Source organism: Bos indicus, chromosome 9, assembly GCF_029378745.1.
Source record: "Bos indicus isolate NIAB-ARS_2022 breed Sahiwal x Tharparkar chromosome 9, NIAB-ARS_B.indTharparkar_mat_pri_1.0, whole genome shotgun sequence".
Lineage (NCBI taxonomy): Eukaryota > Metazoa > Chordata > Mammalia > Artiodactyla > Bovidae > Bos > Bos indicus.
The window spans coordinates 34434568-34459000 of record NC_091768.1 but is presented as its reverse complement, the minus strand read 5'-3'; the positions used below and the strand labels follow the sequence as shown (position 1 = coordinate 34459000).

Sequence of the window (24433 nt, the reverse complement as noted above, 5' to 3'; positions counted from 1 at the left end):
GGTAGCCCCAGAAGGAGGCCTGTGTTACTTGCAGGCAAGGCACGTGCCAGTGCCTTTGTACTTACACCTACTGGAGTAGGGTTTTGGTCAAGAGCATTAGGTTAGTTTAATTCATTTTGGAGGTTGGAAGATTCTTCTTACAAATATAAAATGTCATATTTGATCCTGGAAGAAAACTGCTTTTAGGTTGCTTCAAATAATATTTTCAAAGTTCAGTTGTTTGTTAAAATCGAGTTGTGCAGAAAGACTATTTGCCTAGCCAAATAAAAGAATATTTGTAAGAGAGATTATATTCTAAATTTTGCTACTCCACTAAAGAGGAAAGGGAGAATTAAAATTTGTTAACAAACTATTATGTGTTGGATGTTTTACATATAATTTGTATTTAAAATTTCAAAAGCATACTGGGAAAGATGATTGTTTCCACCTTTATGAATAATATTAAATTTCAAAAAGGTTATGTTTAAGCCACAGGTAAGAGATGGAGCTTAAGTGTGGACCTGAATTGGACCTGAATTAGTGTAATTCAACTTCTGTCACATAAATACTGCTTCATGGTAGTGTATTCTCAAGTGTTCATTTAATCTTTTAAAGTGAATTTCCTCACTTGTAATTTCTGAGTGTTGGATTAGTACATCAGAGTTGTTTTCAACTCTGTTGTCCTGAGTCTTAAGGCAGTAGTCCATAAATTCCTAGTCCGTTGTCTTCTGCGTGTACTCTTGGGGATTGATGTCTGTCTCCAAGTTGCTTGGTCTCTATTTGGGCCCTTGGCCTCTTTCCCTTTCTGTACAGTGTTTTCACTTGGGTTTCTAGACATTTGAGATAGTTATGCTTGAACTATGCTTCTCGTTCACTGTATTGATGAGGTGAACCAGAAGCACAGTTAGAACATAGCATCACTATCATATTTTAGTTCCTCAGGTAAAAATTACAATTGATAAAGAAGAAATTTTCAGCAATGGAAAGTTCATAAAAGATTTCGAAGAGTACCCAAACTTTAATATTTTATCTTTGAGAGCACATCTTTCTGTCTGTCTGTATGACCAGCTGTCTTTTCACAGTTTCAAATTTCCTGACCCTACAGCCACACCAGTGCCAGAAAAAAAAAAAATCTTTAAAACATTTTAAATTGTAATGGCTGAGATTAAATTGGGGAAAATGAATTGATTTACTTAATCACATTCTCTAGATCGTTTCAAGGAAGAGGATAAAGTAAGAAAAGTTATTAATTCAGGTGATGTTGAATAATTTTGCTTTAGAAAATACCTCAAAATATACACATCCTTTGGCCGAGTACACAACCTATAAAATGGTTACTAGTTGCATGGTGGTAGTGGTTTAGTCACTAAGTCATGTCTGACTCTGCAACCCCATGGACTGTATTCTTCCAGGCAAGAATACTAGAGTGGGTTGCCATTTTCGTCTCCACTAGTTGCGTGGTAACAACATTTTATTCTTAGATTTTTAACATAAAAGGATGTGCTTCTGCAATAATAATAATTGCTGATGGTATCAACAGATCGGGAAGATTTCTCCCAGGTGTTTTGTTGGTGTTTGTGCCAAGAGACGAAACATGAGAGATAGTAATCAGGGTTTTTAAAAGGCTTGCTTCCTTAAACTGTTGGCTAACTATGAGTGAGTTTCTGCTGCTGCTGCTAAGTTGCTTCAGTCGTGTCTGACTCTGTGCGACCCCATAGACAGCAGCCCACCAGGCTCCCCCGTCCCTGGGATTCTCCAGGCAAGAACACTGGAGTGGGTTGCCATTTCCTTCTCTAATGCAGGAAAGTAAAAAGTGAAAGTGAAGTCGCTCAGTCGTGTCCGACCCTCAGCGACCCCATGGACTGCAGCCTTCCAGGCTCCTCTCTCCATGGGATTTTCCAGGCAAGAGTACTGGAGTGAGGTGCCATTGCCTTCTCCAATGAGTGAGTTTCACCTGATACTAAAAAGGAAGTAAAGCAGTTAAAGAAATACGTAGTTGCAAACATACAGTTAGAAACTGGTGTTTGATCAATTTCATCTTCTTTGGAGTGAAGGTCCTGAAAGAAGCAGTTTCTTTCCCTACCTCCTCCTCGATGGGATAAACTAGTTATCCCAACACTGGCGGGCATTGTTTCTATCAAGACTCTCCTTGGTTACATCCCTCTAATGTTTTCCACTTTTTTCCCAATTACATTTTATTTTATTTGAAGCACTTAAAGGAGATAAAAGGGAGTGGTAACTCTGGAAGCATCTGAACTGAGAGAAGAAGTAGCAGTCCCCACATGCCACCCCACCTCTGCAGTGATCACCCTGGTGCATCAAGAAAACCGTGCTCTAAAGCAGTGTGTGCCATTAAAGATCACATGCGTGTGTGCGTGCATGCTAAGTCACTTCAGTCACATCTGACTCTTTGAGACCCTGTGGCCCATAGTCCACCAGGCTCCTCTGTCCATGGGATTCTCCAGGCAAGACTACTGGAGGGGTTGCCATGCCCCTTTCCAGGGGCTCTTGACCCAGGGATCAAACTGCATTGGGAGACAGGTTCTACAGGCACCATTAGCGCTGCCTGGGAAGCCCTAAGATTACATAGGGAGCATTTTAAAATTTCTGATGCCTGGGCCTTATTCCCAGAGACTATCATTTAATTGGTCAAAATTAGGGCCTGGGCATCAGAATTTGGAGTTGGGAGAAGCTGATGATTCTATGAAATAGTCAGGGTCGATAACCATTACTCTGGCGCAGCACTGAGAGGTCAGGGCAAATCCAGACAGAATCTTACTTCTGACACAAACTACAAGACACAGCAAGCAGGGCTTGCCTGCCCACGTGTCTCCGAATCTCCAGGCTCAGGTAGAGCTTGCTTGAGCTTTTGGGGTTTTGTTTCCCAGTGTTTCCTCAACTGTTTTCACCCCCTAGTCAGGAATTTCATGATAAATTTACATTAATGAAATGCTCCCAATGCTATTGCTGTTTTCAACCCAAACACTTAAGTTTGTTTCATAAGTCAGTCTCTTTCATGAGTTTCTTCCAAATAAGTTAAGCCACAGGAATAAGACCAAGAGTCTCCAATGGAAACTTAAGGACAGTCTGGATTTCATGTGCTGAGATACCTGAAAGATTGAACACTTCCTTCTGGAACATCTTTGGTAATAGTGCTAAGGAGACAAGATGCCTGGAAAGAGCCAGTTTGCCTGTAAGATTTGACCATGAACAGAAGTAGAAGATAGACATTCACAAGTAAGGGGAGGTAACTTGCAGAATTTACTGAGAGTTGAGCCTTAAGAGATACTTCTCTGTGTCTAAAAGAAAAATAACGTTATACAAATGTAGTCTATAAAAAGTTAAAGGGTAATTTTCTTGCAGGTGCCTTGGCTTCATACTGAGAATCTGCCAAAGCAATTGATGCAGTCCTCTGGGTTAGACACCCTCAGCCTGCAGAATCCACCGACCTTGTGGTTATGCACACAAGCTTGTTCACAAAGGAAAACTTCCCACGCTTTTTTTCTTTCACCCCTCCCAGAGCTACAAAGGGAACAGAGCGAGTGTGGGGGTGTTTATATAAGGCAGTTCTTGCCTACTCAGAGGGGGAAAATTCAGTCTAAATGGTTATGTTTGCTTTAAAAAGTTTTCTGATTTTTAAGAAACACATTTCTGGACCAAATGGTAAGAATTTTCAAAATATTTTGTGTGTGCCCTTTGCTGTTAATATTCATCATTTTTAAATATTGAGAATTTTCTGACTATAAAGGATTTTTCTTTCCTTTTAGTTTTTCTGTCTTCTCTGCTCGACAATGTTACTAACTAGGAAAATGGTCTGACATTCAGCTAACTGTGAGATCAGCCTTCTCTGGAATGCTGTGTGGTGCTATGCTGTGACTTCCATGGAATTTAATCCCTGTTTACTAAGGGCTCTGACTTATGTTAATACCATATGTTGGAAAAAAGTAAAGTAAGTCAGTAGGCCTCTACCACTAGATTATGAGCTAGCCTTTGAAAAATAGCAATTAATAGCAAAGAAAGATGTTCTGTTGAGGCTTAGTCTGATTCACTTCCATTGCTTGACTGCGGGATGAGAGGAAGCAGGAATCCTAGGAAGGAGTTGGGGATGGGGCACGTGTGGTGCGTCAGCCCTGAAACCCACATCCACCGTGCTGCGTTAGGAACTGCTCTCTGACTTGCTCTCCAGTTGCCACCCTGTTGGTTGTGAACCTGACCCTCCTGGTCTGTCCAGACGCTTCTGATGAGTGACCCAGGCTGCCACTTGGCTTCTTTCCCACCACTGCTTCAGTTCCCTGTACACATCACAGGTAAGGAGTGCCTGGCTCCTGAATGCCAGGTAGATTCTGAGGACTCCATTGTTCTAGGACCTCAATTTCCCACTTCAATCTTTTGGGTGCAGATGGGAGCCCATATCATAATGTCTAAATCCTCAAACATCTACTTAAAAATTATTCTAGTATAAAACAGTGGCAAGATACCTACAAATTCAGGATTGGGGGCTCTTTGTCCCAGAGTCACAATTGTTGGCTGTTAAACAATTTCATGGAGGAGAAATTAGCGGTGGCCCACTGCACCCTCTCCCTCTTCCCACCCCATAGTGTTAGGATTCCTGGCAGGTTGTCCGGGTTACGGCTTTGAGTTGCCTGACGTGGAGAGATTTGAGCTGAGTGTGGAGAGCACGTGTTGCAGAAGAAGGAAGGTGTGTTATCACTGGTGATGCTGACCACTAACTAGGCAGCATCAGAGGCATGCTCCTGGCCCTGAGGCCGTAAAAGCAGCATGAACGCGTTACCAAAAGGATCAGCGAAAACCAGTCCTCCACATCAGTGAGAGATTTTAACGAAGGACAAGTGTTGCCTAGCCATAAAAATGTTCCAAGGCTCCCTTTATTTTATGCCATTCAGGCTGCATTTCTTTGTCTATCCCTTTAAGTAAGTGGTGTGTAAAAGGCAAGGGGTGTATCTGTTTATGTGTATCTTTGGGGAGGCATCGTAGGAATGGAGGCAACTTTAAAATTGAGATTTAAATTTTTATCCTGGTAAGAGAAAAAAAATAATAAAACATTTAAAGCACAGAAAAAAAGCCTCCCCCTTTTGTGCACAGAATTAAGGTGTCAACATAATCATGTATGTTGTGCATGGTACTGGGTGCATTCCATTTAGGCTTACACTCAGAATTGGAAGGCAACCCACCCCAGTATTCTTGGGCCTCACTGGTGGCTCAGTCCGTAAAGAATCCACCTGCAATGTGGGAGACCTTGGTTCTATCTGTGGATTGGGAAGATTTCCTTGGGGGAGGGCATGGCAAACCATTCAAATATTCTTGCCAGGAGAATCCCCATGGACAGAGGAGCCTGACGGGCTATAGTCCATGGGGTTGCAAAGAGTTGGACACAACTGAGTGACTGATTATTACTACAGAATTGTGAAATATGGTGATTTTTGTGGAAGGTATTTTTTTTTAAAGATAAAGTATATTGTTAAGAAAATGAAGGAAGCCAAATATAATCAGGAAAAAAAAAAAGCAAAAGTAAAATACAGAAGCATAAGGAACAAAACTGTTTGCTTTGTTTTGTTTTTAAGAGGAGAAAAACATCCTAAGATATACTGATGTCTCTGACTTGAATGGCCTGGTTTAAGTTCACTTCACCCAGGCAGTTTCTCTATTCACATAAAAATATCAGGTCATCTCTGGTAACATTCTCTGAAGAAACACAGAATGCCAAGAGAAAGGACTGCAAGGGATTTAGAAAAAAAGAAGCAAAAGCAAAACCCCCATAGGATTAGAGGACCAGAACTTTTATGATTGGTTCTTTTATAAGAAATTGAAAAGAAAAACCAAATACTGTCTACTGAAGCACAACATCATTTTTGTCTTAGGAGAACTTGGTTATCTCCCTTCCACCAAAGTATCTCTGAGTTTAGTGTTCTAAGAAATGTCTGCCCCACTCTTGCTAATGGTCTAAAATATTTACTTTCAACTAACAATGTGGTTTCACTTGGACTGCTTCCTAGGGGAAACATTTTCTTTTTTTGGAAAGGTTTGCTTACTTGATTATTGTCTGCAAAATGTGTAACAATGACAATTCCCTTCTTCAGTACCTTGTAGCTTGCATGCTAAATGGAGCCTGCTACCCCACTCCAGTACTCTTGCCTGGAAAATCCCATGGACAGAGGAGCCTGGAAGGCTGCAGTCCATGGAATCGCTGAGGGTCGGACACGACTGAGCGACTTCACTTTCACGCGTTGGAGAAGGAAATGGCAACCCTCTCCAGTGTCTTGCCTGGAGAATCCCAGGGATGGGGGAGCCTGGTGGGCTGCTGTCTATGGGGTCGCACAGAGTCGGACATGACTGAAGCGACTTAGCAGCAGCAGCAGCACACTATTGTATACAGGAATTCTGGCCGCTGGAACAAAGGAAAACAAACAGTAGCATCCGTAAGATGAATAAACCAAGTAGAGTGTTCACAGGTAAAGTAAGACCCATAAATTACTGCTATCAATTTCCTAGATGGAAAGAATAAGGTTCTTCTTTTGTTTTCCCCATTTGGGAAAGTCTCAGGATGGTTTTTGGAGAAGGCGATGGCACCCCACTCCAGTACCCTTGCCTGGAAAATCCCATGGACGGAGGAGCCTGTGAGCTGCAATCCATGGGGTCACGAAGAGTCAGACACGACTGAGCAACTTCACTTTTAATTTTCATTTTCATGCATTGGAGAAGGACATGGCAACCCACTCCAGTGTTCTTGCCTGGAGAATCCCAGGGACGGGGGAGCCTGTGGGCTGCCATCTATGGGGTCGCACAGAGTCGGACACGACTGAAGCGACTTAGCAGCAGCAGCAGGCTGTTTTTCGTGCCCGAGTTCCCTTTCTGAGAGGTTCCCTCTGATGGCCGTGCTTTGTGTTTCATTACCCTGTTGTTTCCCCCGGTGGCTCAGATGGTGAAGAATCTGCCTGCAATGCAGGAGACTTGAGTTTGATCCCTGGGTCAGGAAGATCTTCTGCGGGAAGGCATGGCAACCCACTCCAGTATTCTTGCCTAGAGAGTTCCACAGACAGAGGAACCTGGCAGGCTACAGTCCACGGGGTTGCAAAGAGTCAGACACGACTGAGCACAATGGACAAGGACAGGCATTTGAAAATCAAGACAGTCCATAGTTTGGCTATGGGTCTGTGGAAGCGGCTTAGTGTAAAAACTCTACCCAACAGAGGGCTAGTGACTGGCTGTACCAGCTAGAGGCTCTCTTTTTGGGATTTTGAATGTGAGACACACAGAGAGAATCACAGATTAAATAATTGGGCAGAAAGCAAAAAAATGCCTGGAGTAAATGACTAAGTAGAAATCAAGAGGAGGCCAAAACTGTGAGGCAGCAGAATCACTGAGATGGAGAAAAGATAAAGAAGAATAAAACGATATTAGTAGGTAGCTGCAAGAGCTTAATAACCAGAGTAACTGAGTCACTAAAACGGCAGAAGACTGAAGTAAGGAACCATAAATGCCGGCTACTGAGATGACAAGATAGACTCCATTTCTATTCTTCCATGAGGTCCAGCTGTGGCGTCCCGAACATCCGCACAACAGGCCCCTACAACGTGACAACCCCAATGCTAACAACATTACGTCTCCCTAACACAATTTTGTTCCATGAGGAGTTTTAGGATACATTTCGAACATTTCCCATAATAAATGGGAATGATTTATTTAAATGATCAATTTTGTCTCTAGCTTCTCAAGATTGTAAAACTTAACCATAAGTGTGTTTGGAAAGCATGAGAAATATTTTTCTGTAACTTAGGAGATGTTTCTTAGATTTTAGACCAGAGAAAGGTACAACTGTATTTTCTATTTGCCCTTATAATAAACTGGAAGACATATGAGCCCATTAAGTTAAGTGAAATGGTATTGGATTACCTCTTTAATGCTTGCATTTTGTAATCACAAGTGACATCAATGTAACAAGAATGAATCTTCTCCTGAAAATTTCTACACTTCTATAAATCATGGAAAAAATAAACATTTCAGTAAAATTATCAAGATGAGTTCATTGTCTGTTATTCAGTGAGAGTCTGGAGAAGGCAACGGCACCCCACTCCAGTACTCTTGCCTGGAGAATCCCAGGTATGGTGGAGCCTGGTAGGGGGCCGTCTATGGGGTCGCACAGAGTCAGACACGACTGAATCGACTTAGCAGCAGCAGCGAAAGCGTTATTTTCCTGTTCAGGATCCTTTTGTAATTCAAATCTTGTTACTGCTGATTTGCTGTTGTGAGCAACTAGAGACTTTTAGAGCACTGTATTTTCAGCGTAGTAAATATTACTTGAAATAAGGGGGCTTTTGCAGGTGATGAGAGTTACAGTAAGAGAGGAAGAGAGAGGAGTCTATTTGGCGATGAATACGGCCCACTGCCCTCTTCTGGACAGACTAGGAGGACCAACAGTGTAGATGTGAAAAAAATCTTCAAATACTTTCTAAATTCATTTCAACAATATTTAATGAATGTCTACAATGCGCTGGTTTGCCATGGCATGATGGGCCAAACCCCAAGAATGCCAGAAATTATCCTTCCCTTTGTAAAGCTTACAGACATGATGGGGAAATGAAATTCAATATAATTTTTCTGGATAATCTATGTAAGTATCAAGTCAAATTTTATGTGTATTACCGTAACTCAGGAAAACTTCATATTATTTTCATTCATTGTAAAACAGTCTTGTTCTTGTTGGATGTTCTTGTTGGAGAACAGAAATACATATAAAAGAAGCTGGCCAGCAGCAAATTCTTGGAAGATCAACAGGCATAAAACACAGTGAAACTGTGTGTCACAGCCTGATTAAAAGATTGAACTAAAATACAGCCTTATGTTGCCTTATTTTCATAATAAAGATGTTCTCAGTAAGATTGATCATGAGTTCCTTTACCTTTCCAAGGTTTCAACTTATACTATTCAAAGTAAAAGATTTCGCTTTTGCTTTTCAGAATTTATTGCAAGCACAATATATGGAGTTCCAATTTTTTCAGCCTAAGGATCAGAATTTCAAGTTTTATAAGTCTGTTTCTATCTTTTATATATTTTATATCATATTTTTTTCTATTTAAAAATTTCATTGTGACAATACCAATGATGTGATGTTTATTCTAGAAAATCATAAATTCCGTCTATACCCCTCAGAGCAACCATCATAATGACATTGACCTAACAGTAAAAAGCTTTCCAGGCTTTGATGAACAGAGTTTACACCAGGTCAACTATTTGTAAATACTATCAGTAACGAGAAGGCACGGATGTTCTGAGATAGACTGGAAGCTGCAATCAACATATTCAGCTGTTTATGATTACAGTTCTGTGTCCAGAGTTTAGCTAGGGAAAGCAATACCTGAAAATCCGGAAACCACAACTGGAAGAGGTCTCACCTGATACATGTGGACACTGACCTTTGGACAAGCTGTATGATTTGCTCAGGGTCACAGAGAGGGAATGTGGCTGAGCAGGATGTGGACTCAGATTTAATCTCCATTACATTGAACTTGGTTAGACTACTGCTCCGAATCTGATGAGGATCGGAGCTCCTCATGTTTAAGCTACTCTTAAAGGCAACATTCTAATAATTCTTTTCAGGCCCATCCTTTATGATTATCTTGATTCAATGATGAAGTTTTTCTTTGATTTGATTCTTCTAATAAAAAAATTTTTATCATAAATGTGTTTGGAAACCATGAAATACATTTTTGTGTAATAAGGAGCTCTCTTTTAGACCTTAGACCAGAGAGAAGTACAATTTTATCTTTGACTTGCTCTTATAATAAACACAGGGATGTATGCCTGTTAAGTTTAAACTCTCCAATATTTCATTACTACAACTAAAATCATCTAGGGTAACTCTACTGCAAATTCTGCATTTTCATTTTTCTCAGAATGGTGGTTGTAATAGGAGAAAAATCTTCAAAGGTACATTTCATATTTTTATTGGAGTATAGTTGATTTACATGTATTAGTTTCTGATGTGCAGCAAAGTGACTCGGTTATATATATATATGTGTGTATATATATATATATATATATTCTAATCAAAGGTCTATTTTAAAGAAACAATTAATTTTTGGAAAAAGCACTGGAACAAAGTCAGAAAAATTAAATTCGAAGCTGGCTTTTTTTCTCTGAAAGCTACACATTTTAAAAATTGAAGTGTAGTTGATTTGCACCATTATATTTGTTTCAGGTGTATAATAGTGATTTATATTTTTATAGATTATACACCATACTATTAAAAATATTTTCTATATTTCTTGTGCTGTACATTACATCAATGTGACTCATTGATCTTATGACTGATAGTTTGTACCTCTTAATCCCCTTCAACCATTTCATCCCTCCTCTCAAATCTCCCTGCTCTGGCAAACACTAGTTTGTTCTCTGTATCTGTAAGTCTGTTTCTTTTTTGTTATGTTCGTTCATTTATTTTGCTTTTTAGATTCCACATATAAGTAAAGTCATACACCATTTGTCTTTCTCTGTCTGACATCTCACTTAGCATAATACGCTCTAGGTCCATCATGTTGTTGCAAATTGCAAGATTTTATTCTTTTTTATGGCTGAGTAGTAGTTCATTATATACACACACCACACACCACACACGTGTGTGTGGTGTGTGTGTGTGTGTGTTTCACATCTTCTTTATCCACTCATCTATTTAGGGGCACTTAGGTTGCTTCCATATCTTGGCTACTGTAAACAATGCTGCAATGAACATAAAAGTGCATATATCTTTTCCAATTAGTGTTTTTATTTTCTTCAGGTAAATACTCAAGTGAAATTGATAAATCTTATGTTAGTTCTATTTTAACTTTTTTAGGAATCTCCAAACACTATGAAAATAGTGAATGCATCAATTTAGATTCACATCAACAGTTAAACTGGCTTTTCTTCTTTATGTGTTCGTGGTGACATCATCTGAGTCTTAATTACATTGTCAGTAAAATGAGGCTAATGACAGATGCCTTTTTACTTCACACGGTTCTTGTAATAGAAAAATAGACAATAGGTGGAAATTACTTTGAGCTTTTCTGAAGAAAAGCTCTGTATTACTCACGTTTTAAAATATTATATGCTGCTACATATCACGTTATATTGCTGCTAATTATATATTGTCTTACTTAAAATTTGTAGTTGTATTTTGAAGGAATAATCACAAAAGGTACACTTGTATATGAAAAAATGACATTAGAAATTCATACATGTTTAATGTTTCAGGAAGTTGAGTTCATAATTAGCCTATGTCCTTTTTTCTATAAAATGTAAGGCTGACTATAAAAATTCTTTGAATCAGTGATTTGGTGTCTGGCATGAGATTTCTTCTCACACCACTAGATGGCGCAATTTAAGGGTTCAGTTCAGTTCAGTCGCTCAGCTGTGTCCGATTCTGCGACTCCATGGACTGCAGCACGCCAGGCCTCCTTGTTCATCACTAACTCCCGGAGTATACTCAAACTCATGTCTGTTGAGTCAATGATGACATCCAATCATCTAATCCTCTGTCATCCCCTTCTTCTCCCGCCTCAGTCTTTCCCAGCATCAGGGTCTTTTCAAATGAGTCAGTTCTTTGCATCAGGTGGCCAAAGTATTGGAGTTTCAGCTTCAGCATCCTTCCAGTGAATATTCAGGACTGATTTCTTTTAGGATCGACTGGTTGGGTTTCTTCACAGTCCAAGGGACTCTCAAGAGTCTTTTCCAACACCACAGTTCAAAAGCATCAATTCTTTGGCGCTCAGCTTTCTTTATAGTCCAACTCTCACATCCATACATGACTCCTGGAAAAACCATAACTTTGACTAGACGGACCTTTGTTGGCAAGGTAATGTCTCCGCTTTTTAATAAGCTGTCTAAGTTGATAAAGACTGTCAAAAGAATTTGTCAGAAGCCTAGTGACAGAGTGACAATCTGTTGTGTGGAAAAGATGAAATGAAGAAAGCTAGAGAGGGGAAAATGTTATTAATATCCAAAGTCAAATAGTTGTCCCCTCTCAGAGGCAGAGGCATAAAGTCAGGAGACCTGTTCCTACGTGCAGTCTTTCACTAACCAGCTCTTCGGAGAATCACTTCACTCATATGGGCATAGATTTCTTCATCTAGCCAATTTCCTTCAAATGCATCCTCTTTCTCTTTCCTGGTTTGGAGCCAGGACAACAATCATGAATTCTGTGGAAGCCATGACATGTCAGTATACAGTAGGTACTCGGGAAGAGTGATGGCAGTGTTCTGTACAAGTGCGTGGTCTGAGAGGGCAGCCAAACAGAAGTCACACCATTAGGTTCTGTTCCCGATTGTGCTGTGCCCCACGGCAGCATGTGACTAGGTGAACTCCCTCTGACCTTGCCCCACTTCTCTACAACACCAGCTCTGGAACATTTTATACTTGCCTCCTCCAGGAGAGTTTACAAGGGCTAATGAGATAATGCTATGGAAAGCCAAACCTTTTAACAAAAGCTACTAATTATAAGCAAAGCATCAGTGGCTGAGTATAAAGTCTGACCCATCATCTGTGTTAAAATGCTCTTGAACTGGGTGACATCATCCCCACATGTAAAAGAACACTTTGCTGGGGAGGTGGAAATGATCAAGAGGGAGGAAATCAGGTCTTTGAAGGAAAGTGCAAAGGCCAAGAGACAGCCTCTCTGCACAAGAGAAGGGCGAGGTCCTTCTTATTCTTCATTAATAAGGAATCTTGTATGGGAGTGAAAGTGGATTTTTTTCCCAATCGCTGAGGATAGGAGGGGCTGACAAGAATTTACATGACATTGGAAAGACCAAAAAGACATAAAATGTTTAGAGAAGAGATATTTGGAAAGTGGATGTTGCACATGTTCTTAGTTTTATATCAAACAGACCTGTTTCTTTTAAGTCTTTTTTTACAACAGACCTCTAGAACTTACTTTTTTTTTGGGGGGGGGGGGGGCGGGGCGCTGCATGGCATAGCACATGAGATCTTAGTTGCCCAACCAGGAATCAAACCTGCACACCCTGCATTGGAAGCATGGAGTCTTAACCACTGGACCATCAGAGAAGTGTCATAGAGCTCATTCATCTTGCTTGACTGAAACTTTATGCCTGTTGATTAGTAATTCCTTATTTCTCCCTTCCCTCAGCTGCTGGCAACCACAATTCTACTCTTTGATTCTGTGAATTTGACTATTTTAGAGACTTCATATAAGTGGAATCATACCAGATTTGTCATTCTGTAATTGACTTCAACCATGTTGTTGCATAGAGAAGGCAATGGCAACCCACTCCAGCCTGGAAAATCCCATGGACGGAGGAGCCTGGTAGGCTGCAGTCCATGGGGTCGCTAGAGTCTTCACTTTCACTTTTCACTTTCACGCACTGGAGAAGGAAATGGCAACCCACTCCAGTGTTCTTGCCTGGAGAATCCCAGGGGCAGGGGAGCCTGGTGGGCTGCCGTCTGTGGGGTCGCACAGAGTCGGACACGACTGACGCGACTTAGCAGCAGCAGCAGCATGTTGTTGCATATTGCAGAATGTCCTTTTTAAAGACTGAATAGTATGCGATTGTAGTATTGATCACCTTATCTATTCATCAGTCAATCAACTTTCGGGTTGTTTCCTAGAGTACAGGAGTGCTACTATCTTTTCCAGACCCTGATTTCAATTCTTTCTGGTACATATCCGGAAGAGGCATTGTAGGTCACATGGTAATTGCATTTTTCAATGTTTTGAGGAACTTCCTTACTATTTTCCACAGTGGCTGCATTTTGTATTCCCACTGACAGTATGCAAGGGCTCCAGTTTCTGAGCATCTTCAGCAACATTAAAAAAAAACAAATCAGCCATTTTGGCAGTTGTGAGGTTATATCTTATTGTGGTTTTGGTTTGCATTTCCCTGACAATTAGTGACTGTTTTCATATACCTCTTGGCCATTTGTATATTTTCTTTGGAGAAATGTCTACTTAGGTCTTAGCCTATTTCTTAATTAGGTTATTAGTTTGGTTTATTTTTTTAATTAAAGTTATAGAATTTTCTAATGTATTTTGGGGATTAATTCCTTATCGGATAGGTGGTTTCAAATATTTGCTCTAATTCCATAGGTTATCTTTACATTCTGTTGATTGCTTACTGTGCAGAACCTTTTTAGTTTGATGTAATCTCACCTGCTTATTTTGCTTTCGTTGCCTGTGCTGTTGATGTCGTATCCATGAAATCACTGTCAAGACCCATGTCATGAGCCTTTCCCCTATAGTCTGTTTCAGGAGTTTTAAAGTTTTGGATTTTACATTTTTTTAGTCCATTTTGAGTTGGTTTTGTGTATGGTATAAGATAAGGGTCCAGGTTCATTGTTCTGTGCTTTCTCAGCATTATTTGTTGAAGAGGCTGTGCTTTTTCCATTGCCTTACTCAATAGTGAAAACCAAGGGCTTTTCTTTTAAGATCAGGAACCAGGTAGGGCTGCCTGCTCTTACTACTTCAACTCAACATAGTACTACTGGAAATCACAGTAAGAACAATTAGGCAAAAAAAAGAAAGAAAACACACCCCAATTGGATAAGAAGTAAAACTCTCTTTTTGCAGATGATGTGATCTTATACATAAAAATCCTAATGACTATACAAAAAACTGTTAGAACTAATACATAATTTCAGTAAGCTGCAGAATACAAAATCAACATACAAAAATTAGTACTGTTCTATACACTGACAATGAATTGCTGCTGCTGCTGCTGAGTTGCTTCAGTCGTATCCGACTCTGTGTGACCCCATAGACTGCAGCCCACCAGGCTCCCCCGTCCCTGGGATTCTCCAGGCAAGAACCCTGGAGTGGGTTGCCATTTCCTTCTCCGATGAATCAAAGTAAAAAGTGAAAGTAAACTCGCTCAGTCGTGTCTAACTCTTCGCGACCCCATGGACTACAACCTACCAGGCTCCTCCATCCATGGGATTTTCCAGGCAAGAGTACTGGAGTGGGGTGCCATTGACAATGAACTATCACCCCTCAAAAAGAAAAAAGAAAAAGTCCATCTATAGAAGCATCGAAAAAGGATGAAATTCCTAGGAATAAACCTAACTAAGGAGATGAAAGACTTGTATACTGAAGACTGCAAAACATTAATGAAAAAAAAATTAAATAAGACACAAAAAATAGAACTACATTTTATATTCATGGATTGGAAGACTTACTATTGCTAAAATGTCCATACTACCAAGCGATCTAATGATTCAATGCAATCCTTATCAAAATCCAAATGGTGTTTTTTTTTTTTTTTTTTACAGAAATAGAATACAGCCATGTACATTTATACATTTCAAGTATTTACTTTCCATTAAAACAGCTAGTATTCTTGTAGCATTACCCATAGCAGTGATTGAGTGAAAAATTATTTCATTTTTCAAATTACTGCTTCAGTATCTTAGTTACCATCTGCAAATATGGAAAGAGAATTTTTTTAACCTGTTTAGTGGTATAATAAACTGACTACGCTAGGACTGGAAGACCTGGATTTTAATTTCAACTACATGATTCACTAGCCACAAAATAATGAAAGTAATAATAATAATATGTGAAAACATCTTTCATTTGGTTGTGGTTTTTTGGTATAATTTTTTTCACATATACTATATTCAGTTTTTATCATATTCTTTCTGGAGCTCAAGATTTCTTAACTGGAAAATGAGGACAATAACCCCTACCCTGTCTACCTCACAGAGATACTTTTAGAATGAAAGACAAAAAGTATGTAAAATTGCACTGAGAATCACAAAGCACTATGTCAAACCATTATCACCACTTAGATGAAGAGTCAGTATGACAACATAGAATTATATTAAGAATGAGAGAAAAGGAAAATGATACGGACTTAACTGGTCGGTTGTGTGAACTGGAGGCAGCTTACTGTCTCCATCAATATCTCATGTCCATGCCTGTTTTCTAGGGCTCCCACAAACAGACAGCACCAGGTTAGTAACCATAAGACCTGCAGATTAAATGAATTTTGGCTAAGGATTCAGTTCCTAACCTTATATCCAAGAAATCTGAGCTTGTGCTGGATGATTCAAAGTTATTTCTTATACATAAGGGCTATGAAAGTTCTTAGAGCACATGCTTTTACAGGAAGCTTATTTTTTCCTCTGGGGAAAACATCGTTCTGGGAACAAAATGACTACACCAATATTCTCTGAGCTAACCAAAGGTTACCTCCTTCCATGTGCTAAAAATGATTATGCAAAGAAACTAGTTTGGGGCATATGTGTTATATGCACGTTAAGTTGCTTCAGTTACGTCAGACTCTGCGACCCTGTATACCGTAGCCCACCAGGCTCCTCTGTCCATGGGATTCTCCAGGCAAGAATACTGGCGTGGATTGCTATCCCCTTCTCCATACCCTTATACGTGTTATAAGGCTGCCTTTTACCCTGTCTTTCTGTTTACCTTCTCAAAACATTTTTCCCAGTGTGGGACGTACACGCCCCACAAGTGGTCAGAAAAATCAATAGATGTTTAAAAGCCTGGCAGCATTTATCTCTGGTCACAGTAGCTTTATCTCTGTGCAGAAATAAAATGCGTTTTGATCAGAATTCCTTCTCTTAGCACCTAGTAACAAAAACAGTTGAAACCCATTCAATTGGAGAAGAAAACCACCAAACAGGACCAATCAAAATTTTTCAAAACATACTGCCAAAGCTAAAATGCACTTACCTGGGCAATTATGTCTGCAATTTCTGAATAACTGTGGCATCTTCTCACACATGATCGAGCCAAAAAGTCTTCTACCAGCCGTGTTCCAATACCGTATCCCCTGTGGAGGAAGGGAAAGAGTGTCCTATGAAAATAATATTTGAGACATTAGTGAAGTCCCTCCATGTTTCAGCATGGAATCATCTGTTAGGACTTTTGTAAATAAATAATAAAGTAAACCAAGTTGACAAGTCAAATGGCAATTTGGCAGGGAGTTCCTTATGACCCGGAGAAGGCAGTAGCACCCCACTCCAGTACTCTTGCCTGGAAGATCCCATGGCCGGAGGAGCCTGGTAGGCTGCAGTCCATGGGGTCACTAACAGTTGGACACAACTGAGCGACTTCACTTTCACGCACTGGAGAAGGAAATGGCAACCCACTCCAGTGTTCTTGCCTGGAGAATCCCAGGGACGGGGGAGCCTGGTGGGCTGCCGTCTATGGGGTCGCACAGAGTCGGACACGACTGAAGTGACTTAGCAGCAGCAGCCTTATGACCCATAGAGCACAACTCATCCAGGAAATTTTAACCAGTCTCCTTTAAGCAAAAGAGTCTGAGGAGTGAAGGCTGACCCAAACTTAACAGTGTAAATCAAAATTAAAAGAGGTTGGTGTTTGCAGCCTAATGTGTCTCATTGGCAGCTAGCTTTCTCATCACTGGCCATTATCAGAAACAGAATGAGGCTCTAGCTGACTTGGCTGCTACAGGTGTGGTACCTAGATGCTCATCTTTTCTTAGCATAGTTTCCATGGTAGGAGAGCAGGTATGTCTGGGATCGGTTCTGGAAGGAGAGGAAGAAGGGAATGGAGAAATAATTTTTTTTGTGCCATTAATTTTCAGCTACACTGAAGTTGGAACACTGGTTTAGTGAAAAGAACAAAAAAAGCAAAGTTCAGAAAGTTCTTTTTTTTTTAATTTTAGGGAAATTAAATGTATGGGACTGGGGAGAAGGTATTTGTATTATGTGTTCACTCTATCTCACAGCAGATGGCTTGAGTCGTACCCAAAGCACAATTCTGCAATCATTTTATTGAGATGTGATAATATATCTGAGCAGACAGATTCAACAAGACAGACCTAAAACTTTCAATCTACTTGAGGAATTATGAACTTAACAGTGGAAATAAAAGAAAGAAGACTGTTTTTGCTTACCAACTGGCACAAAATCAGTCTTTTAATGTCACAGCCGCATGTCCATGACTAATGAAACAATTTGAACAGGGCAACAGAAAGCTCAACAAGTCAAAAGACATCACAGTCTGTACGGGGCTATATTTGTTCCACAGGGCTTGAAAAGGGTGGGAGTGGATATTCAGTGACCAGTCAACTGGGAGAGGAAGGTGGATTTGATGTCAAAGTGATTTACTAAATCTATGAGGTTATTTGTTTATATTTCTGAGTAGATAGAAATATTCAGTTTAGCTTACTTGCCTTCCAAGAAAAGTGCTTTGTGATTCTAGGCAGGAAGTTCACGTTGAAAAGACTTTTAAAAAATAGAAACTATAGAAATAGTTGTACCAGGATTTTAGAAAAAAATGTTTTCAGTGTTTTCTATATTATGCATATCTGCAGGCTCAGCTGCTAGGACAGATAATGGAAAGGCAGAATGTTGTAGTCAGTGCAGTATACATCTTGCTTTGGTCAAACGGTATATTTCTGCAAAGCAGATATTTTATATATCAAATTAAAAATGTAAGATGCTGTCAGCAGAAGCTATTAAAGAAATCCAAATGCGAATTATTGTTTTTCTTACGGCAAGGCCTTTCTACAGCCTCTCAAAATGCATTCTTTAAATAATATTTCATTCATGTTTATTAAAATATGCACCCAAGTAGCTACCCATAGGTATTTTTTTTGGGGGGGTGTCAAATAAATGAGTGTCTTCATTTTATGCTGTTGTTCTGCAAAACAATGGAAATTTAACAAGTTAAATAATCTGACTTCTGAAAATATTTTATCATGTTTTTAAGAGTGACCTAAATATAAAATAGCTTGAAAAGCTACCACTGTTACAGACAATTTAGCTGAGGAAGTCCTCCTGACTAATTAAGAAATTTTTTAAAAGAATATGTGGACCAAAATGAACAGAACTTAGAACAATGAAGGAGAACTTTCTGATAGAAAAAGGATAAGCATATAGAAAGGGAGGAAAGCAAGAGCTCACAAAAAAATCTTTCAAGCTTTTCTTAATGTCTTTTTTCTGTATGTCAATCAAGAATATAATGAGCGTTTTAAAAGAGGTCCAAAATGCTCATCTACACTAAATTTCCTCTTCAAACTTTCTAATGGAACCTTCTAACTAGTACAAATTTTCCAGTCATTGCTCTGTTAGAAACCTTTTAAGGATCCATAATTAAGAGATTTAAGTATATTTATAGATGTTTTATTGTTAAGCAGTAATATAATAATCATATAATTGTTCTGAAAATTAAAGGCTGAATTAGTGTAGGAGAAATGTCTATTAATAAAGGAGAATGGACTTTTATTTTAAAAGGAAGGAATGAGTTCTTTATTTAGTATGATTTTGAGTAAAACAGAGTAATGTTAAAAGTGTTCGGATAATACACGCACTATGTAAGGAACAGTAAATCTCCCTTCTACCCATAATCTCCTGCCCTTCCCCCCAGTTCTCTCAGGCAACTACCATTAGCAGTTTTTGCACAGATCCTTCCATAGATAGTCTATGCTTACATAAACACACATTTACATTGGAAGAAATTATGCTAGAACAGAAGACTTGAAAAGAAATGTGATGACCCACCATATTCTTTAAAGAGCAATTTCAGTTTTACCACGTCTTTTGCTTACAGAACACTAGCAAATAAATGATTTCTAATAAAAAAGAAAATGTCACATGATTGATATTCATGGAATAAAAACCCCTTCTTATTGCTTTAGGCTTTATGGCAACTTAAATGGCAGTTATTAGAAATTATGTTCCTCTCTAGATGGGATTTGTTGAAATAGAAGAGGAGCTAAAATGGAGCAAGACAAGTCAAAAGAGGAAGACCAACTCCATTCCACAAGAATAAAAGACGTCTACTCACATTGTATCTAAATATTTATTCACATCTTCATCTTTTTCATAATCCTTACAGAGTTGGGCAACCAGAGCTCCATAGGTGAGGACAAAGAGATCTTTATTCTGGGGAAAAAGAGATAGTTTTATGTTATTGGCAAAGTTATGGGAAATATACTACTGGTCCTTTATAAAAAGTTTTCTAGCCAGAAGCAGCCTTTAAGATCATCTGTTCCTTTCTTCCATCCCCCTCCCCACTAAGTGTGTGTGCTCAGTTGTGTCTGATGACTGCAGTAATTTTCACTCGAGAACAAATTGTACCCATATTTGGATACTTTGCTGGGGGAAAAAGAGCTCTGAAATAAATTTCTTAACATGCGAACATCTTTCTATGCATTTGCTTATACAACTTACAATACGTTTTCATGGAGGAAGTTTTTTAAAATGCTAATTGCTAATATAAATTCTTATTGTTCTAGAATGGCCTTTGGTATATTTTGACCATGTTTTCACTTGGAAGGAAAAATTGGGTGAGATGTCTCATGAGTCTGCACAATCCCTAATACGTTTCAGATCTGCTAAGGAGACCATCAGGCTGAACCCTACTATAGCAACAAATTTAGAGTTTTTCTTTATACTTAGAGAAAAAAGAATTTGTACTTTTCTTATAGATCTCTAAAATATGTAATATTTTTAAGAATAAATTAAAAATGAAAAGTAAAACTGAGAATAAATTTGGTTTAGTTTACCAAAGATATGTTGAAAATATGGAAAAAAGAAAACACAAAATTCAATCAATCCCTTTTAAAAAGTTTTTTTGGTTCACTGCAGAACTATTTACAACAGGTAGGACATAGAAGCAACCCAGATATCCATCAACAGATGAATGGATAAAGAAGATGTAGTATGGATATACAATGGAATATTATTCAGCCATAAAAAGGAAAGAATTTGAGTCAGTTGCAGTGAGGTGGATGAACCTAGAGCCTGTTATAGAGGGTGAAGTAAGTCAAAAAGAGAAAAACAAATATTGTACATTAATGCATATATATGGAATCTAGAAAAATTGTACTGATGAACCTATTTGGATGGAAGGATTGGAGACAAAGACATAGGGAACAGACTTGTGAAGACAGTGGAGGAAGGAGAGGGTGGGACAAATTAAGAAAGTCAAGAATATCGAAGTGGGTTGCCATGCCTCCTCCAGGGGAACTTCGCAACCCATGAACTGAACTAGAGTCTCCCGCATTGCAGGTGGATTCTTTACCAGCTAATCTACCAGGGAAGCCCCATATATACACTATCATGTGTTAAAAAGATAGCTAGTGGGAAGCTGCTGAATAGCACAGGGGCCCAAGCCTGGCTCTCTGTGATGACCTAGAGGGGTAGATTAGGGGATGGGAGGTAGGCTCAAGAGAGGGGGGGATATATGTATAATTATGACTGACTCACATTGTTGTATGGCAGAAACCAACACAACATTATAAAGCAATTATCCTCCAATTAAAAAAAAGTTTCTTTGTTTTGTATCTGCTATTGAAAACAAAGAAATAGAAGAAGATATCTGACATAATTTACTGCAATTCCCTCAATTTTTCAGAGCAGGGAATGAGGCCTCAGGAGGAATGAGTTACTCTCCCAACTGGCCATGATTGGCAGAGCCCGGGTGGAGTCTGAGACTGCAGGCTCCTCTCTGTTGTAGCAATTTTCTTTGAGGTGCACAAAAGAAGGCACTGCCTGGAGTAGAGGTGAGTGGGAGAGGGAGGTAGGAAGGGGTACCATTGTCAAAAATAATCTTATTTTGTGCATAATCTAGATCAAATATGGATTCCAGGTTAGAAGTGGTGTTTTTACCTGCAGGCTCAGGTATCTTGTGTAGCACAACATGGAGGGCAAGATAAGGCCTGATAATATGTATTCAATTATTTTTTCTTAAATAAGAAGTAGAAATGACTCAGAAAACCAATAAAATAGTTTATTCAACCAAGTGACTTCTTTGAAATGTTATATGATATTGATCCAAATGCTTCCAAAATTGACCCAATACCACCAATGTCCATTCTCTTATGAATAGGTTTATATCACGATAAATAGGTTTCTTTAATTGGGTAGAATATTTATTATAACTTTGTAAATTTTAAATTATAATTTAATTATAATTTAAAATTTAAATTATAAATGATAAATCAAAAGAATCCAAATAGTATATGGTGCATAGGGACATAATTTCTGTTGAAAAGCTAAATCAAAATGTCATAAACATGTGTAGAATATACATTAAAAACATTAATTGACATTAAATACATTAATTGACATTAAGCACTAATGTACACACTTCAGGCATAGGAAAAAATGAGTACATTAATATTTCTAGTAGGAAACCAATGATGTAAAGCATGTGATTTAAATAAAAATATTTGTTAAGCAAACCACTGAAGGGTCATCATGTATTCAGTTTTAATTCCGTTCTTATTTAAACCTTCCAAGAACCTAATCATAAATCACAAGAACTGCCTGTAAATTATACAGAAAATATCTGCCTAACATATAAGGAGCTACAGCAGAAGATAAATCACTGTTAAAAGCCAATATGACAGTGTAAGAATAAGCAAAGTTGAAGGAGAGAGAGAAGTGAATGAATGTGGTTGTTGCTGCCAGCAGTAAAACAAAAGAATTTGAAAAATAGAGAACAGGAGATAAAATTACACCTATCTATGTGCCATACCTTCAACATTGTGCCCATTTATAATTAAGGCTAAACTGAAAAAAAAATAGCATTTTCTTTTCTTTCCTCTCTCTCTCTGGTGGGTGGATACTAACTATGTTTTACTTCTAGCTGAGTTTCAAGCTCGGTGCCCATAAAGGCCAGTGTTCTTCATTTTGTTTCATGGTCAAAGACTGTATCTTGAAACACATGTCCAGAAGGGTCTCAGATTGATCACAAGAGAGATCAACATAAATTTATCATCACAGTTTTGAAAACATAAAAATCAATCTTTTTTTACATAAAAAATAGAACACCATTAATTATTTCAGGAGGTTTTGGATATATCAAGATAAAAATGTGTTTTAACTGATACATAAATTAAGTGACTTAGGTATAATATGAAGCACATACAATATTTTTCAGCATTTGAGGAGTCCCATAAAAAAATGAAGATTCCAGACTGGCATCTACAGCCATTTCCAAATGGTGTGTGCATGGGTTAGTCATACAATCCTAAGTATTCATGTCCAGAGTTACTTTTATGTAATGCCCTTGAGTCTGCTGAAATAATTAACAGAGTTTTAAACTTAATGATGAATTTTAACATCTGTAACTTCTGAATACCTCTAAACCATAATAAAAGAGAGTTAAAGAACAACACTTATCCAAATCTAATCCTCAAATAGTTTTAAAAATAACTCTGAACTTGGAATATACAGGAAAGATAAGAGCCCACACCAAGTCACAATAATAATTATATTTAAGACTAGAAAATATAGTTTAAAGGCAATCATTTTAGTATTGAGTTTTTGATGACCTATTCCTACTTAATGTAATATATAATCATCTATTTTGTATATGTTTCATTTCCTATTTCATGAAGTATGAAATACAACCAGTTACAAGTATGAAATACAAAGAACTGCTTAATCTTTTTACTTTTACTGTTAGAGATAGAAGAAAAATTTGACACTTCTGTAGATATAATTAGTCAGAAAAGAAGACTTTAAAATATGTATAAAGAATTGATTATTCTCTCACAGTATGTAAAAGATCATTGTAACTATTCCCAGAAGTGTCATTTATGTTTCTCTCCACAAAACACTCCCTTTGCTCCACTGGAAAAGTCTACTTAATAGCATCACCTTTCAAAATAATTCAGAAATCACTTGGGAAAACATTTTCTCTAAAGCAGGAAAAAAATAATCTCTTTGAGAATATATTTATAAAGAGATCTTACTATTTTACGGTATTCTGGTCTTCTGTGTGCAGGACGAGACATTGTGCCTGGCAGGTGAAGAAGGTTCACCGATCTTTGTCTTTTCGTATTGCTTCTGTAGCTCCTCCTTGCTCTGAGACACGGGTGCTACTTCTGCACTCTACAGCTTTTGCTCTCTGCTGAACTGGAGAGGAAAAGAATCATAAATAGGACTGTCTTATAGCCAAGTACAGTGCCAGCAATCAAATACTGCTTCACTTGTAGGGACGAGTTGTAAACTAAAGACATAAAAGCTGAGAGTGAAAAGTCAGACCAGAAGCACCAGCTACTGAGAATTCTTTGGCCCAAGGGAGTATAAGAGTGGTGTTTTGTTCTCATGCCAAAGCATTGTTTTAAAATCACAAACATAAACCTTCACAATCCAAGATAGATCTAAATGTTAGCATTATTCAGTCTTTGTATTGATTGTGGTGTGGATTCGAGAAAGGATCAGCAATTTATAGACACTAAATCCTGGATTCAAACCTAATCGACAACTCTAATGGGTTTCATTTTATCCCCCAAATAATAAGTATGAAAGATCCCCACTTAGTGTGATTACAAATCCAAATTTGGTAACTTTCTTTTTCATAAGCAGCCATTTAAGGTGTGATAGAATTTGGGTGATAATATTTTCTTACAAAACTATTGCTCAAAATGCATGTTCTACAGTTTAATAATGTATAATGATTCTGGCAGAGAAAACAAGCCCTTAGCTTTCTTTTGAAAGTACCTAA

At 38.4% G+C, this 24433-nt stretch overlaps 1 protein-coding gene across 1 annotated transcript in view; it reads right to left on the bottom strand.

Annotated features, from left to right (window-relative positions):
* The window catches only part of TRAPPC3L (trafficking protein particle complex subunit 3L), a 39698-nt gene extending 15717 nt beyond the window's left edge, over positions 1-23981 (bottom strand). The window contains exons 1-3 of the mRNA XM_019967168.2: positions 23679-23981; positions 19760-19857; positions 16676-16775 (exon numbers count right to left, since the gene is read on the bottom strand). Of these exons, the coding sequence (XP_019822727.1) occupies positions 16676-16775; positions 19760-19857; positions 23679-23720 (240 nt within the window). The 5' untranslated portion in view covers positions 23721-23981. The remainder of the gene's footprint in view (positions 1-16675; positions 16776-19759; positions 19858-23678) is intronic.
* Positions 23982-24433: the final 452 nt, after the last annotated feature.